Source organism: Sitophilus oryzae, unplaced genomic scaffold (genome assembly GCF_002938485.1).
Source record: "Sitophilus oryzae breed Bouriz unplaced genomic scaffold, Soryzae_2.0 scaffold_1396_pilon_pilon, whole genome shotgun sequence".
NCBI lineage: Eukaryota > Metazoa > Arthropoda > Insecta > Coleoptera > Curculionidae > Sitophilus > Sitophilus oryzae.
The window spans coordinates 2,157,531-2,177,230 of NW_022146055.1; the positions used below are offsets into that span (position 1 = coordinate 2,157,531).

The window sequence follows — 19,700 nt, forward strand, 5'->3', positions numbered from 1 at the left end:
CTACTTTTTCACAATTATCACGTTAAACTAACAATATAGCAATAATTACTTTGAGAATGGACGCTTTAAACACTTTTCGGTATTTTTTTCAATGAGGGCGGTTTAAATTTTGAAAGATTTTATAATTTTTGAAGACAAGAGAAAATTATTTCTGTTATTGTTTGGCAGTTGTTTTAAGCAACCGCTATAGCAGTGCCAGATCGCGTACAACGGTCGCGACCCAAAACAATTATATATTTTGACGGTCTTTCCAATCAAAATTTATTTCATTTATCTATTAGGCCAGTCGGCAAGTGCATCGATGGCGGGAGCAAATCCGGACAAGCTGGAATAAGTTTTATTTTGTTTAGTTTGGTGTCGAGAAGCACGTATTAAATTGGCACTCCCCGTAAAGCCCGGATTTGGCCGCCATCTTGGAAAAATTGGCTAAAATTCGGTTTATTTTTCATTATTTGTCAATAACTCGATTTCTATCAACTTTAGTGCAAAATATGTAGAGACCAAAATTAAAGAAGAGGAAAAACTCTATAAAAACGTTGTATCGTTTTTTTTTCGTGCGACTATCCAAAGTATCGAATTTTACGAAAACAAAATTAGTTTCATATAATGTACGTGTTCAATATATCCGGTGTTAACTGTACTTGTTTCCACACCAGCTTGAGCGCCACCCCCGAGATATAAAGCCTAAAAACTTGTTTGCTACTGGTTGCATTATGATCGCAATAACGGACTAAATTTTTATTGTTGCGCGACTGGTGGAAAATCAAGTTTAACCGCCTTATCTCTCAGGGAGCTGCCTTGGGGCCGGCGCGTTTATTTTTGAGTGGTCTCCCCATTTCCAATAGGCCTAATCCATATATCGTCAACTTATGTTTCTTTTGAGGTGGAAGGTTCATCTGAGTTCCTTCCTTTTTTGATGTTACTGGCTGTTCAATATAATCTTTCTGAATGTCTTCTACATCTGTATCATATTCTGGTTCATAAGGTGAAGAATATTTTTCGTTGATCTTTATCGAGAGGAAAATTGTCCTCGTACTCATATTCGTCTAATTTTGCCACTTCCAAACTATTCGAACATGATTTGCCTTGACAAAGTGCACACATTACCGAGCAACGCAAACCTGCTTTGCGGCAACTACAAGATGTATTACAACTTTGGCATATTTACATGCAATTAGATTTAATAATTCTTGGGGAGCTGCATCTTGGGAAGTAGCATCAACCCATTCTTTGAATTTTTCCATACCCAATCCAGAGGTGATTTTTCATTCCCATACCATAGCTGTACCTGACTGTATGTACCGAAGGAGTGCAAGCGTGCTGCGTCTTTGGTCGGTGGTAATGATGCTAGGTTTGGTAAGCTTTTGGTAATAGATTTTACGAAACACTGGTATCTGTACTTATCTAATGAGTCGCATTGTTTGGATCCATATAGATGAAGAAGAAATCGTTCTCCAGCTTTTTCTATATCTTCTGCGGATGCGTTTGGGTCTTTGAAAGTTTGTGCAGCTGTCTGTAATAATTCTTTTTCTTTCTGTCAAACTTTAACGAATTTCATTTTTCCTTGTCTGTATAATGCGGATGTGGTGTCGCAGCCACTAAATGCGGGGAGAAATAAAATGTTGTCCATTGAAGCATCTAGATTCATATTATGGGGTGCATACCTCTATTTTGCGACTTCCCCTTGCTTGGCTTTAGAAAATAAATATTTGACCGAGACCTAAGGCGGTAAGAATTACAAGTAAATCGGTGTCTTCGCCGACTATAATTACCGTTTTATTGTGATTTGATTCTTCAATTGCAGTGTTGACAATTAATGTGTTCATCAGCATCTTCATCAGCCTGCTTGACTCGGAAGCCCTCGTTCGTCAATTTTTCCTGAGACACTGTTGCCATCATTTTTTCATCAAAATAAAGTTCCGGTGATAAACCGAGATAACTTGGAAACGGGTCGTATAGAACGTTTTTTATAGAGTTTTTCCTCTTCTTTAATTTTGGTCTGTACATTTTTTGCACTAAAGTTGATAGAAATCGAGTTATTGACAAATAATGAAAAATAAACCGAATTTTAACCACTTTTTCCAAGATGGCGGCCAAACCGGGCTTTGGGGGTGGTGCAAATTTAACACTAAACTAAACAAAATAAAATTTATTCTAGCTTGTCCGGATTTGCTCCAGCCATAAGCTATTTTTTAATACTTGGCGACTGGCCTATATAGAAAGTTGTGTCTGTCATTTTTTGGATGTCGTCTGTCGAAATCTTCCTTGTAGTCGTTGTACCTAGAGACTATAACAACAACGTCAAAACCAAAATCAATTAATAAAATTAATAAAAAATCTAAGATGAGGTGCGGACATGATCTGTGGTACTATATCTAATTACATATAAAGTATATAATGGCTTATTTAGCATTTATTCAATGATATGATCATTTATATAGAAAAAACGCTATGCTAACTAAGGGTTAAAAGTTCAACACCATTTCTGCTACACGTACACTTTGATTTATCGAATTAGCATTGTTAATGCCAAGTGCGTCACACAAAAGGTTGTTTAATCTATTAAACTTTATTTTTGTGTCAATTTTTTTCTGTAACGGCGTTAAATTACTATAACCTTGCGGATGTATTAATACAGTACATTAGATACCTACATTACTTGTCCATTAAAACTAATGCAAACTTTGATTAAAGCCATTTCATTCAAGGTATTGAAAATGACAATATATATCAAACGGCAAAAAATGGCAATAACTGTCATAATGTATTTTTGCTTCTAAGACTAGGTATATTCTTTGTTCGAAGACGAGAAGCAGCTTTGAAACTGGACAATAAGCCTGTTTTTTAGTCATTCATTTCTTACATGTCAAATTTGACAGATGTAGAATGTATGGGAGGGGGTTAATGACCTCGACCTTACAGATGTATTGCGTGTCACTCTTTCTTCTCATCATACAGTCTCTGGGCTTTGACAAAAGCTAGTATCTGAGACGGTTTTAGTTCTCCATCTCCGACATCAGTCGTACCAAACTTCATGGCACGAATGGTTGTCATCTCAGCGCACTGAGTGATGAGGTTTTCTGGTGTGGCCCCATTTTCCCCACAGAATCTGCATTCGCCGTTGTTTCTTAGCTCCAATCTACAGGGCCGGACTTAACGAAGTTGCCGCCCCAGGCCAAAAAAAAAATTGCCGCCCCTTAACATTTTTTTTTAATTAAAAAAATTACGGATATAAAATACATTTATGTGAATACAGGACCAACAACAGAATAGACCGACAGAACAGATCAACACAGAACATAAAATAAATATTAAAATATTCATATAAAATGACAACAAACGAACAACAAAACTATAAGGTTTGCTTATATGCCTATAAAGGTACGTACTTTTTTGTTCGCAAAATTATCAATTATTTCATCGTATTTGATAGTTTTTAAAAGGTCGGACTCAATATGTAAAACTACCAAATGACTGAATTTAGACGTTCTGTTTCCATAGTGCACCGTAAATAAGTTTTAATACGTTTCAATGCAGAAAACGAGCGTTCAGCAGAACAGTTAGTAATAAAAGTACATGTGAAGATTCTTAATGCTATGAAAGTATTTGGAAACAGGCCTTGAGCGTTTTTTTCATAAATTACTGTAAGAAGCTCTCTAGCAGATGGTTTTGCTGACTTAACGCATTTTATAAATTCACGAAAATGTATTAATTCATTAGGCATTGACCCATCTAAATCATTTGGATAACAGGTTATTAAATGTCTGGACTTATCGGTACTGTCGTCAATACTTAAAGTCGATAAATCACAAAGAAACCAAATTTGGTTGAAAAGTCATTGTAGGCACTTTTCCTGTAGGAATTTTCAAGGATTAATTTATCAGTAATAACATTAAATACATTTATCCTAAAATCGTACCTAGCGTTAAATAGAGTTTCATTATCACTCACTGGTTTCATCAAATTGTCGTTTCCGTTTCACTTTTCTCCTTTTATCTGCAGCATATTCTTTCTCACCGAACAATTCTATGGCCCTTCTTTCATATTCCTCAAATGATTTAGTATTATCTAGATTTCTAATTTCAGAAAAATATTTGAGCTATATAAATCTGCAGCAAGTTGTAGATCAATATCCACCATTTGAAGCTTTTTATTGACCGCATCTAATCTATTTAAAACGTCTGTCCAAAATACCGCCATAAGACCCATTTCTAGGCTTTTGAATTGTTTAAGGAGACTAGAAGCATCTAATCGGGTTTTAGGCTTTTCGGTATCGTCGTCAGACTCCAACGTGGATTTTATTTCATTGGAAGACAAAGATAGTGATTCATTGCAAGGCAAGCTTCATTTCGTGCAGACCAACGTGTTTTTGATAATTTTTTTTAATGTTTTTGAATTTATTTTTTTATATTCGAGGTATTTATGTATTTATTAACTGGATGCATGGCACAATGCAGTAAAAAATAACGCAAGCGAATTATATATTTAAACAATAATAATAGTTAAGTAAATAAATATGTAGTCGGCTAAGGCTATATTCGAAATATTTTATGAACAAATAAAAGTTTTAAATAAAAGTTTAAATAAAAGTAAAAATTTGCCGCCCCTAAAAATCTGCAGCCCCAGGCCCGGGCCTAGTTGGCCTAGGCCTAAGTCCGGCACTGCCAATCTACTGAGGTGTTTGTTGAGGAGACAGCGTCCTGTTAAAAACCCCGTGACAATCAGAAGATCAGTGCCGTCCAAAAATATAATGTAGGGTGTACTCAATAATTTCTTGGTTTTGATCTACGTTGCCAATAACTTGCCAATAAAAGTAGAAGTTGTTATAATAATTATTTAATCACAATTAATATCAGATACGTTACTGAAACACCTAAGTCAAGTCATAAATAAAAGCAAAACGCAAGAAAATATATACGGGTGAGTCTTAAATAAGTGCAAATATTTTCAGGGCTGGCAAATCTCGCTAAAGGAACATTTTCTCTATACCATTTTTCAAATAAATCCAATATAACGACTGGACTACTATATATTTTTATACAAGTTTTTTAACTAAAAAAAAAATTCAACTTTTTTTTTTAAAAATTCCAAATTTTCAAAGAAAAAATTTTCGCCAAAAAACCCTTATAATCGGGTTTCTGGGGTCGAAATATACTACCCCTAAAAATATTTGCACTTATTTAAGACTTACCCTGTATAATTAGTTAATTCTAAGTTAATTCTAACTGAAAAAAACTGTCTTGTATTGGTTCCCCTGTTGATTTTACAGCGAAGTAATAATTCCGCTTTTAAAGGTCTGTGAATAAACGTGCCAAATTTGAACAATATTGGAACAAAATATTTTGCAAAAAAATATTTTTTCCAAATATTCTGATGAGCCTAACTACTATGCCTAATGAGGGCACTTCAGATTGAAATTTAAAAAAAAATATTTTTTTTAAACGAGAATGTCAAAAGTTGTGATACCTACGATATTTTATTCTATTCAGACGTTTACTATTGAAAAAAATGTAAAAAATGCCGAGGGTACCATAAAAACGAGCCTTGTAAAAAATAGATTTGATAGTCTAATGTTTTACATGTCTTTTGTCATGGCCGGTTAAATGCCCAAATCGTATTTTTAATGATATCTCAATTTTTCCAAATGGATCAAGGGTGGCTCATTGGCATATTTGAAAAAAGCAATTTTTTTCTAATAATTTGGTACTACACACTTGGTATTTCGAGTCAAATTGGGGTTATGAACCGCATGTTACAATTTCAAATAAGCGAAATTTCAATATGCGAAAATGTCAAAAGTTGACATGTGATATGTCATTCTATTCATAGTGTCATTTTCTGTCGAATAACCCAACCCAACCCAAAATCAAAAGTTGTAGCCATTTCTGGTGAAACAGGTATTTGCCGAAACTAATTTAATGAGTAAAGCTTGATTTTCATGCATCCGTTAAGCCGGGTCCACATATGTAGCATCTTCGTGTATCATATCTCCGTCGCGTTGCACCAACATGTTTCATAATCGCTAGTTTGGACGCCGAATTAACGCGATCATATGGTACACCTTTGTGATACCGTATCTGATACATGCCAATCCGAATTTTGGCGCGTATCTTAACACTGCGTATCGGATACACGTATCACGATCTGTCATTTGGACGTGTTTTGATACAGTATAACGATACAATTGACTTGATACGCCGTGACCCGTCTTGAGGCGGTTTTTCTCCGATCATCAAAGGGGCATTGAGGGTTCACTGACAAGAATTGATGAACATGATACGACGATACAAGGTGATTTGTTGTACCGTCCATATACAATGATACGCACGCTTGTACGCTGGTACGTATGAATTTTATAAGTATGGACGCTTACTTTGGCACGATATGCATATTCAGTCGACACAGCCCAAATAAACGTCCATACTTACGATACAAGCTCTTGATACGTGATACATGATCCTGATGCAATAGAGTCCTACATATGTGGACCCGGCTTTATACGTTGATACGATGGTCCGACGGTGCTCTGATTGGTCATAGCGTTTTCGCGCCACTTTTCATCCGTAAATATTTTACTTCAGCCCGTCAACGGACCGTTCATACGATAACGGACGTTTTGACACTTTTTTGACAAATTTAATCTAACCTTAATAAAAATATAAGTAAAATAGCAAAATCGTTATGGAAACGAAAATAATGACACCAACGTATGTCCGATAAACGGAGGCATGAAAATGCAATAAATTTAAAAACTACGTTATTTTCTAACCAATAAAATAGTCTTTAAATTCTATCAATAAAATTAATATCGTATCAACGTATCGTCGGACAACGGATGCATGAAAATCAAGCTTTAATCAATCCCGATTTATGTCATATACCAACACACCAAATTTTTTTTTACCTGAAAAAATAAAAAAGTTATAGGGGGTGAGCCACTTTTGAAAAACACCCGGTATGCTTTCTCTGGAATCTGGAAATACATTTATGTATAAACCTTCTTTCAAAATAATCTGAGCAAAAAACTATAGGTACATATATTCATTTGTACCTCTAAATAGATAAGTACCAATATTTTAAGTTACATGAGTTGCATGTGATGTTTTGATATTTTAGATATGCATATTTAAATTTTCGATGCAAAATGATAATTAAGGAAATTAATGGGTGAAATTTTTTTGATAAAAGATAATATGCAGCCTTGATCATTGAAATTGTATAATTTAAATACTCAACAACAAACTTAACAACAGAATAGAAATTGTTCATCAGAACCGTTTTAGTATTAATTAGCGCTGCGTGACAACTATTGGCTGCATATAATTTATTTCGGTTATTGCATTGGTCATGCATAGTTATGTTAGTTAATATTACAAATCATATTTCTTTGAATTTTCTATGTTACTTTGAATGTGGTAGGCAATGATTCAGTTCAATCAGAATTTTCTATGAATGCAGCAGAGTATTTCTATGAAGGCTTTGATGATAGAATGCTGTTATGTGGAACTTCCATTGTATTTATTTTCCGATTAAGTATATCCAACGCATTAAGTATGACCAAACCAAACCAAAAACGGCGTCAAAGACGGCCGGAAAATGACAATCGAGGCTAATTTTAGCGAGGTCAATCTCTAGACTTTATTTACTAAAATTGGGGTATAAAACTTTTAAAAAATTAACACTAATTATGTAAAAAAACAATAGACCAGACAAACAGATCTATTTCCAAAAAAATATTATTTCTCGAATTTTAAACTACTCACATTTTAAAAATCATTTTTACTCGATATAAAAATAAATTACGACCTTCAAGACTAACCGGCAGCAAGTGCCATTAAAAAAAATGGGCGCCGGGAGGCACGCATAGCCGCCCATACTAAAATATGTTAATAAAAAGTTGGTAGTGCTGGCTGAATGCTGTAAGGGCAAGTGGCCATATCTGGATTGGATCGGGAATTGGATGTTTCCAGAGTCACTGATCCTTTCCACAGAAGAAGAAGAAGAAGAAGAAAAAGTTGGTAGGCAGTTCTTTTAGTTTCAAAGTAAAGGAATTTTTCCAATTTTTTTTTATTTCAAAAACTGCGACTTTGACTGATTTTGATGTTATTACAAATATTGTTGCAAATATTATTCCTAATCTTAAATTGAAAACCGCGTTTTGCTAGCTATTGTAATTTTGGACTTACGATTTTTTAAAATTTTTAACCCCCTCCCATACCCCCTTACCAACCCCCCACCCCCACCAAAAACTAATAGCCAGATTCTCGGGTGGCACAGTATTTTTGTGCCAAATTTGGTTAAAATCGGTTTAGCGGTTTTTGAGTTATCGTGTTACAGACGGACAGACAGACACCATGAAAACATTTTGTATTTAGGTCATTTATGACCCAAATAACTCATTTTGAGTGAAATTCAAAAAAAAACTTTTTTTTGCCGATCTTAATAGCCTACCATACCAATAGGAGTACCTAATAAAGAGGAGTTCGGGACAAGTAATGAAGACTGGGGCGTGACCTCGTCAAAAGTATCATCGAACGTTATTCCCCAGCCGTCTTTGACGCCGTTTTTTCGATCGTATTGTATATAGACTTTGATAAAACCGTGATAAAACTGCCAAAAAGTGTTTTAAAAACGTTGCTTTCTGTGCTTCTTTTTTTCTACTGTAAAAATAATATTTGATTCTTTTCTTACTATACCGGGTGCGTCTCAAAAGTGGCTCACCCCTATAACTTTTTTAATTTTTTTATATAAAAAAACGAGATTTGGTATGTCAGTATACTATATGACATAGAATATTGGATTGATTGACGTATTCAATTGTTTTTTGTCACTTACTGTTTCACCGGAAATGACTACATTTTTAAATGGCACCCTCGGTACATTTTTACTTTATTCGATAGAAAATGACACTCTGAATAGAACGACATATCGCATGTCAATTTTTGACAATTTCGCTTAAAAAATTCGTATTTGGAATTTCAATCTCGAGTGCCATGTATTAAAAACTCTAATTTTTAATCAACGAGCTTTGAAAAAAATATATTTGATCGTTTAATGTTTTTCGTGTCTTGTCATGGACGGTTAAAAGATGCCCAAATCGTATTTTTAATGATATCTCAATTTTTTCAAATGGAACAAGAGTGGCTCATTAGCATTATTTTACGAATAATTTGGTACTACACACTTGGTATTTCGAGTCAAATTGAACCGCATGTTACAGTTTCAAATAAGCCATATTATGCGAAAATGTCAAAAGTAGACATATATGATATGTCATTCTATTCAGAGTGTCATTTTCTATCGAATAAAGTAAAAAAATATGGAGGGTGTCATTTAAAAATAAAAAGTTGTGATAATTTCCGGTAAAACAAGAAGTGACCAAAATCAGTTGAATACGTCAATCAATCCTAATTTATGTCATATACTAACATCCCAAATATCGTTTTTTTCCGAAAAAATAAAAAAGTTATAGGGGTAAGCCACTTTTGAGACGCACCCTCTATTATTCCAATGATCTGTTTAAACAAAACCGTCTTACATAAAAATCATTAACGGTACCAATTTGGTCATTATGGCTTTAATTAAAAGAAGTTCTATAGTAATGGGTACTTACTTGTATCCGGCTAGCGTGTTAAGTAATGTACTCTTCCCCGCACCGGATGGACCGAGAATAGCCGTTAGCTGACCTGCGGCAAAGTGGCCGCTTATATTCTTTAAGATTAATTTACAGCCTGAAACAAAAGGAAAGAAAACGTGGATTGCCATAAATTTCAACATAAAAGAGTCATAAAAAGACTAACTTTGGACTAACTTTTTTTTAAAAAAGAAAGACTCTTAAGAGTAATAAGTTTTAAAACTTAAAGCAAAAAAAAAGTTTTAGCTTGTTAAGCCCCAAACTCACTATGGGCCGATGCGTCGATTTGATGCGTCCCTGTACGCATGGTATGATGTGGTTCACCAAAAAACATTCGTTAGTGTTGTAACCAAATTTAAATTTGAATTTTTGGCGCGATTTAAATAGTTTAGGTTAGTAGTATTGCACTGTTAGTTGCAAGCAGAGGTTACAAGCTTGTTGCAAGTTAGGGTGCATCCACACTATCCTAAAAACGGCGTAACGACCTTGAATCAATTTCCAGTAATTCTATTGGCTGAAAAATTCATCTGTCAGAAATTTTATCTGTCATATTCATCTGTCAAAAATTTCAGCCAATAAAATTACTGGAAATCCATTCAAGGTCATTACGCCGTTATGCCAATACGCCGTTTTTAAAATAGTATGGATGCACTCTTAGGTATTTTTATTATTATGTCATCGGAGAGATTGTTCTGTGGTCTGTGGTGTTAGATTTTGTTTTGTGAAGGTCGTGTGTCGAGTTATTTTTATTTTAAAATCATCGTAATTAATAAATGGAATTGGAGAAAAATAAACTAAAAGACATTTTATTTATTTAACCGCCGCGCCGGTCATCGCTACATTAGTTCGATTGGATATTCGTAGTCATGTAATGGTGATATTTATTTTGATGATTTGGTTAAAAACCGATGTTTTTCAGGTATCGCATCGGTGGAATCGCATTGGCGCACCAAATCAACGCATTTTCGAACCGCATCGACGAACCACATCAGCGCATACTGAGTATAGGGTTCATAACACAAACTGTGATATTATCAAATAAAATTTTAAAAGCCTAAAACTGAGGTATATGAGTTTTCAATTAGTTCTTGTTATGAATTATTGACCTCAGTTGGGGGTTGGAACCTTCGGTGTTACAACAGCAAAATAATACACTAAATCACCACAATACACGAAAAGTTTTGAGTTCTAATCATCTGCTGATGATGCTAACATGGTTAGCGATGGTAAAAGTGATTTGGTGTCTTGTGGTGATTTAGTGTTATTTTGGAATTATTGATACAGAAACAAAAAAAATCTTTATAATTGAATGAAATACTGTAATCATTATACAGGGTGTCCCAGAAATATGTGCAAGTATTTTAACTGGTAATATAGTTCGACCCCAGAAACACGCCTATGAGGTTCTTTTCGCGAAAAAAAAATTTAAAATTCGAAATTTTTTTAAAAAATTTTTGGATTTTTTTTTAGTTTTTAGTTAAAACACATAATTTCTTGATAATTTAGATTAAATTTACAAGAAAGAATATCCAGAAAAGATCCAGTGCGGTTCTCAAAATTTTAGCAAAAAATCATTTTTTTTTAATTTTCAAAGTAAAATAACTCCGTCGTTATTTTGGACTTATTTGAAAAACGATAAAGAGAAAATATATTTCTTTTATCGAGATCTACCACCCCTTAAAATACTTGCACTTATTTCTGGGACACCCTGTATAATCATCATATACGATCTTCGGCAACAACGTTCGTTAACTTTTTGTAAGTGGCAACCTAGCATTTATCTTTTTTACATCTAGTTCTGTATTTTGGGTACCTTGAACTTGTTTTGTATAGTAGGTATGTTTATTCCATACGATCGTAAAAAATCGCGTCAGAGTTGAAATGGAATTGAATATCGCTGTCATGTAAGTCATGTTATTATGTCAAACTATATGGTGAATATTAACGGTAGTCATTTTCAAGTTAACTTGACGCCGTTTTCTTTTTCTATGACACGATATTATTTTGTCTGTGGGTAAAACTTCACTTTGTCTTCCACTACCAATATATTTTAAAAACACTAATTTTTCGAAAAAAAAATTATATCTTATATCGCTAGAAAGCTTTAAAAATTACGCTTTTTATGAAGTCATGGTCAGTTATGGTTTCCATTTAAAAAAAAATATATGTTTGTGTCATATGTCAAAAATGATGAAGGAAATGAAAAATGAAAGGCGACTATTTATGACCTCACAAAACTGCAATTGGAGGGGTGGCTGCAATAACCAGGTAGTTCCATTTTAATAAATTTGTGGTAAATCGAAAAAGAGCTGCTCGGTTCTTGCTGCAAACTCAGAGCAAGGCAGCTCCAACTAACGTCGCCATTTATGTACTGTTATATTGAGAGAACTGATTATATTGCAGGAAACGATCGGCTAAATTTTTTAAAGGGTAATTCATTAAAAATCTCATTTTCAAAAAAAGTGGGGCTGCCTGGTTATTGCAGCCACCCCTTCAATTCTTCCCCATTTAATCGACTCTCTATCTTCAGTAGGTACTTTCCGAGTTAAGGTTGATTCTCACTATACCTTCCGTATCAGCTACCTTACAGTTTCCCTTCCGTTTACATAAAATATTATATCATGTAAATGAATAGGACAATGCACACTATCCTTTCCGTTTCCCTTCCGTTCCATATCCTTTCCTCTTCCATACAGTTTTCTTACATTTGTACCAGCTTTGTTAACAAATTGCTGATATTTATTTGTTCTCTCATCTCTTAATTAAATCTATTTTTTTTCTTCTTTAAATCTAATTAAACCTTTTTCAAAAGATACAATTTTTAAAAATAAAACTTTCGTAATATAAATCCGATATAAATTGTACAGGGTGTCCCACTAAGAATAGCTCTCGGCTGTATCTCGGAAAGTATTAGCCGTAGTGCCTGCGGAAAAAAATATTTATAACCAAAGAGGATATGAGAAATAGCTGGAAATTATTTTTAAGTTTGTAGAACGACCGCTAGGGGGCGCAACTGCAACAAAAAATAAGAAAATGGAGTTTTTACATAATTTTGCCTAGATAAGGTATACTATAAGTAATAGATTCATAATCTTCAGTAAATTTTGAATATTTTTGTTAGAGCCATTTTCCTCTATCTACCAAAATAAAGTGGTGGGGGAAGGTTAGATCTGTTTTTATTTAAATATTAATAACTCCGGACTGAATGATCGGAATTCAACAAGCGAGGGCTCTTTAAAAGAGCGTTTCTAACTCTATATTCTACCATATAAACAATAATAATAAGCGCTTGAACGTAGACGCTAGGGGGCGTTGTCTTACAATTTAACAAAAATTGCGTGTTTTTTCAAAAAAATTAAAGGCGATAGTATACGTAATTTTAGCTGAGAGTAAAGAACAATAAAAGCTTAATAAGTGAGCGAAAATCGCATCTTGATATCTTTTTTCAACCCAAAGTTATTAGCAAAATTATAATAAATACGAAAATATAAGCCCTTAATTACCTTATTTTGCTAACACGGTATTACTAGCCCTCTTGATTATGAACACTCTGACAAAAAATAAGATAGAAATGATTAGATTCTTCTAAATTCGACAATATACCAGAATACCATAACACGAGATTTATTAATATCTAATAATTAAGATATCAATGACAGTTAGTAAGAAACGACGCCTCAGTGAAGTCATGGTAAGCTTTGGAAAAAAGTTGCTGTTGACGTAATAGTCTAAACGTCAAAGTTTTATTAGATCAACATTTTGATAGTCTTAGCAGCGTTTTTTCTCTGTTGAAGAAATGCATTTTTTTGAAAAGCAATCAAAAGATAAAAAAAGGCTGCTGAGACTATCAAAATGTTGATATAATAATATTTTGATGTTGAAACTATCCGTTTAAAAGCAACTTTTTTCCAAAGCCTTCCATGAATTCACTGAGGTGTCGTTTCTTGTCCACCGTCATTGGTATCTTAATTATTAGATATTAATACACCTAGTATTATGGTTTTCTGGTTCATTGTCGATATTTTGAATAAAATAATTTTTTTTATATTATTTTTTATTAGAGTGGTCATAATCAAGAGCGCTAATGATATCGTGTTAGAAAAATAGGGTAACTAAAGACTTATATTTTCGTATTTATTATAATTTTGCTAATAACTTTGGTTTGAAAAAAGATATCAAGATGCGGTTTTCGCTGACTTGTTAAGCTTTTATTACTCTTTACCATCAGCTAAAATTACATATACTATCGTATTTAATTTTTTTGAAAAAACGCGCAATGTTTGTTAAATTGTAAGACAACGCCCCTAGCGTCTACGTTCAAACGCTTATTATTATTGTTTATATGGTACAATATAGAGTAGAAACAGCTTTTAAACGAGTCCTCGCTTGTTGAATTCCGATCATCCAGTCGGAGTTATTAATATTTAAATAAAAACAGATCTAACCTTCCCCACCACTTTATTTTAGCAGAAAATGGTTCTAACAAAAAAGATCCAAAATTTACTGAAGATTATGAAGCTATTATTTATAGTACATCGTATCTAGGCAAAATTTCTTAAGAATTCCATTTTGTTATTTTCCATAGCAGTTACACCCTCTAGCGGCCGTCCTACAAACTTGAAAATAATTTCCAGCAATTTCTCATGGTCTTATTAGTTATAAATATTTTTTTCCGCAAGCTCTACGACTAATACTTTCCGAGATACAGCCGAGAGCTATTCTTAGTGGGACACCCGGTACAATAAAAAGTATGGAACTGATACGGAACGGAAGCTTACGTATAGCGTCAATACAATAAAAAATACGGAACGGATATGGAATGGAAGCGGAAGGTATAGTAAGAATCAACCTTAAACCATAGAGAACATCGTAGAAAACTCACCCTGTATATTATATGTTATAAAATCTATCTAATATTTCAAGTATAAGCTAACCATCAATAAACCCTGCATTGCATTTATTAATTCAATTAATACAGAGCTTTAATGTTCTTTTTATTTTTGTTCTGTTCATCCTAACGTCGAATGATTTAATAATATCCTGGGAAGAGAGTGCTGACCAAAGGTTAAGGAGGTTATTTGTTCTGCGGACAACAGGGGAAAGCACATTTACGTCTGTATCGAGAAACTAGTGAAAGTGAGAGATATTTTTTTCGTGCGTTCAAACAAACTCGATTTGCTGCTGTATAGCCTGTCGCAAAACGGCTTTACGAGAAATACGTAGGGGAAGGTCAGGTCAGGCAGGCTCACAGGATAATAGCCACAGAAACAAAAAAAGTAAAGTTTTGTGAGTCACGTGATTAACCTTGATCGGCACAGCGTTACCCACTTTAACATATTTTCTTTTAATCAAAATATTTTAGGAAACAGAAATAAATTAATTATATATATATAAACAGTTTTTTTGATTTACATCAACAAAAATCACCTCCTTAACAGCACTTAAGGGGCATAAAGGGCCATTACTACCGCTTTACCGTTCAAAATATTCTAATAAGTTTGCGATGAGTTTTTGCAATGACTATTACGCTATCTTGTACAGTTAGCAGTAAAAGAAGTTCTAAAAAGAACAATGTTCGACTGCAAGGTCTCTTAGTAAAAATTTTGAAGTTTAACGTATCACAACACAATGCATTTTAACCAAAACCTCGTAATACAAAATTAATGTGTTAAAACGAATGACAAAGTCAGGAAATAAATAAATAAAATGTAGCAACTTGACATTTTTTTTACAGCAGGGCTCCACCTGAATCCCCAGCGGGAAATTTAAATTCCAGTTAGTCTGCCCAGCGCCGAATATGTCATGGTTGGCAACAATGAATTTAAAAATCGCGCTTTCGATTACATAACTAAAAGTTTAATTGATATCGCTTATATTTTAAGTTAACGTATCCTTTTTGCTACTAACGCCCAGTTTCATAATAAAATATAAAGTACTTTAAAATCTTAAAGGAACTTTAAATTTAAAATTGCGTTCCATAATTAAACTTTAAGGTTTAAAGTCGCTTTAAAGTTAAAGTGCACATGCTCCCGCTTTAAAAACGCTAAAGTACTTTACTACTTTAACCGTAACCCTATATTTCCGATCTCATCCGGCCTCGAACCGGCGTAAATGAGCAATGTGTTCCAATAGATTTCACAACAGCACCACAGAGTTTTCAAACGGTCACCCGTCCATCCACTCGCAGCCTCTAACGTCGCTTAACTTCGGTGATCTATCGAGAACAATTGATAAGAGTTATAAGAATTAACCCACCTGATATTTTATAAACTTTGGTTTCAGGGTGATTAGTTTGGCACCCTCTCTTCCCCTGTTTCTCAGATATCTAAGCGCAAAAGTAAAGAACCGCTATAGGTATATGAAGAATAAATAATTCGGCGGTGAACGTGGACAATTTTGCAACGTTGCAATAGTACCGATGAATTGAATAATAGTCAGCTACTAAACCTCACGATTAATGTTCTCATTAAGATCAATAATTAACGATTTATTTGATTATAAGGAGTTACGAATGTCCATTTAATTGCGATCGTGATTCAAGTAATTGCTGTTATTAAATATTCATGGAAATTTATTTTTTATGATCATAAAAAAATGGTATATATGATGATGGTATACCGGGTGTTGCATCGTCGGACGGGACATAGAAAATCCCATGTAAATTTTAATGGGGTCAATTATTGGCTTCCCTAATTATTTTAGAGAATAATTCTATTTAGGTTTATTGAAGAGCACTAAAACCCACATTCAAAAGAATAACTTTAGATATTTTTGATTAGCTCGTTTACGAGTTATCGCCGATTAAATATTTCTCCTTTCTTATGGCCCTGTATTTACTTATGAGCACCAGTCAAGGTAAAAAATAACTGTCAAATAAAGTTGTCATTTTAGAAATTTCCCTATTTAGTGCTTTATTATTATTGAAAACTCATTCCTACATCGGAAATCTTGATCTTGAAGATGTATTTATTTCAATATGTTATTTGAATCTTGAAGATGTATTTATAAATACAAATTAATATGAATTAAAGTAAAATAAAGTAATCAATTACAAGGTTAATTATAGTATTATTACGATATTCAATAACTTATTAATTTGGGTACTATTAAATTGTTAGAACTTTAGAATTTAAGAAGATGTTCAAATATTCCTCCATCGACTGCTAGACAATAACACCAGGCGATCATAAAATTCTCTTCTTACATTCGCTAGTTAGAGAGCATTTTTATAGCAGATATAGCATTTTTTAACTCATTGGGTATCTTTTATCCTTGTATATCCTGTTTTTAAATGGCCCCAGAGAAATAAATCATTTGGCGAAATATCAGGAGACCTTGTTGGCCAATTTACTGTATGATTTAGGCCAATAACGTTTCCGTTAAAACTATTGTCTAAATATTCCCGAACAGCCAGGGTAATATATGCCGGGTAGCTATCCATTTGGTACCAAACTTCCTGATTTTCCCTAGCGGCATCATGTAAAGCAGGTAAAATATAATTTTCGAGTAGCTCCAAATAATATTCTGCATTTAATTTTCGCGTAAGAAATAATGTGGAATTCTGTGGATATTGCGTCCTTGTTTCGACAAACCTGTGTTGGTTTTCTTTGTTCCAATATCGATAATTTTGAACATTGGGTTCATTATTTAAGGCAAACGTGCATTCGTCAGTGAAACATATGTTTTTTAAAATTCCCTATCAGTGTTTGCTCTTTCCATCATATCAAAACAAAACGCCTGCCGCCTATTTCGTCCCAATCTCGTAGCTCTTGGTGCTTTTCATATTTGAAGGAATAGTATTTATGTCGTTTCAAAATTCGAAACGCTGTAGTGTTATCTATTCCTATTTCATCCTCAAGTTTCCTTGTGCTGATCTTTCCATCGTTCTCTTCCACGCACAATAAAACTTCCAAGTCGGTATCATTTCTTGCATCTTCTCTTTGTTCCTGCCTTGCTTCACATCTGCAGTTATTTATTAGGGTACCTTTGGTCTCAAATCTCTGGATATTCCTTGCGATTGTAGATTTTCCAGGTATCGGTCTATTCGGATACAGAGCAGCAAACATGTCCGACACCATTTGATAACTATTTCCTTGATAATACCATTTAATCATCAATACTTTTTCTTCGTTAGTGTAATTCATGACTAATATTTTCGATGTAGGTATGAGTTTTTAATAATAATAATAAAGCACTAAATAGATAAATTTCTGAAATGACAACTTCATTTGACAGTTATCTTTTACCTTGACTGGTGCTCATAAGTAAATACAGGGCCATAAGAAAGGAGAAATATTTAAAAAGAAATCGGCGATAACTCGTAAACGGGCTAATCAAAAATATCTAAAGTTATTCTTTTGAATGTGGGTTTTAGTGCTCTTCAATAAACCTAAATAGAATTATTCTCTAAAATAATTAGGGCAGCCAATAATTGACCCTATTAAAATTTACATGGGATTTCCTATGTCCCGCTCGACGATGCAACACCCGGTATATGAGCAATTATTATTAAAATACAATAGATAAGTTAACCGCAACAAAATGTATTCGGAAATATTCAAAATAACTTCTTGGAAACTGCCCTTAATGTTATAATTTAAAACTTTCGAATACAAAAAAGATAAATATACAGCGTCAAACATGAGTGGGGAATGACAATATGGCCACGCACATACGAGAAAAGCGAGAAACGGGAGGTCGGTGCACTATGGACGTACACTAAGCCTTGTGCTGAACGGTCTGGGTTTAACGCTAGTCTTGGTTTTAATCAAAAAGCAAGACCAAGATCAAGATCAGTCTCGCTCATCACTACTATAAAGTCAGTTTCTTCAGACTGCTACTGAGGATCTTCCACATATTTTGAGATAATGCAATGCTTGTCTCGGATTTTTGTGCCTAATTGTAATTAGTATTAAGCATCGCCCTCCTTGTACTCCCTCCTAAACTAGTGTAACTACTTTCTATTAATTATTTTGGCTATATTATCTCGTGATGATTGCTTCATACATATTTTGCGTTAAGCTATTTCGTAGTATTGTTTCCGTCTGTTGATGCATTTTTCTGATGTATCCTGAATCAATAAATTTTGTTTTTCAAGCTTGAGGGTGTATGTCATCGGCTTAAATCGATTGTCTTCGATACAACTATTTATCATTTTCATCAGTCTTCAGATGGTTTTCAAGTTGCCCCCCTCCATATCCAACAGTTATTGTTGATTTAATAATTAGTTTTAATATAAAATTGGGAAATGCATACTACAATTTTAATTAGTGTTATTTAAAAGCCGGCCCATGAAGATCGTTTTCATGATCATATTATTATTATTTTGCCTAGGCTGGCGACTAATAATGATCTGTACTTTATTTACGGCTGCTCTAAATAACTAATTACACTCTGGGTGTTCTCCTATACCTTAGTTGCGTTTAAGGACGAATGAATATATAACATTTATACCTACAGGTTCATTTCTAGTTCTTAGTGTCGTGATGGGTATATTTTAATTTTAAATAAAGCCTATCCAACCGCAGTTTATTGTGATCCAACGGAAGATTATATAACAATGACAGTTCTTAAAAAGTTTTTTTCTTCATGAAATGAACTCGCCATAAAGGTACATTATTTACAATGACAGATGTTGCCTGTCATTTTATATTATGGTTTAATTATATGTTCTGTTTTTTTTGGATACCGTCCGTCTGTCAATAATAAGTACTTTTCTAAACAAAAGCAATTACATTGTTTAGGAGTATATTATCGGTATATCGGCATGGAATTCCCATTTAGCTGTAAGTTATTTCTTATATTCATGATCTGTTATACAGGGTGTCCCAGAAATAAGTATTTTAAGGGGTGGTAGATCTCGACAAAAGAAACATATTTTCTCTTTATCGTTTTTCAAATAAGTCCAAAACAACGAAGTTATTTTACTTTGAAAATTTCCAGATTTCTTTGAATAAGACCAGTCATCACGTACGCAGCCGAAACAAGACCAGACACGGCCAAAACAATGCAAATGATGAGAACAACAGAAATGAAGGTGCTGAGAAGCATACACGGAAAAACACTA

At 33.7% G+C, this 19,700-nt stretch overlaps 1 protein-coding gene across 1 annotated transcript in view; it reads right to left on the reverse strand.

Annotated features, from left to right (window-relative positions):
* The window catches only part of LOC115875848 (ATP-binding cassette sub-family G member 4-like), a 63,220-nt gene that overhangs the window by 22,057 nt on the left and 21,463 nt on the right, over positions 1-19,700 (reverse strand). Inside the window, exon 2 of the mRNA XM_030891382.1 lies at positions 9,614-9,731. Within this exon, the coding sequence (XP_030747242.1) occupies positions 9,614-9,731 (118 nt within the window). The remainder of the gene's footprint in view (positions 1-9,613; positions 9,732-19,700) is intronic.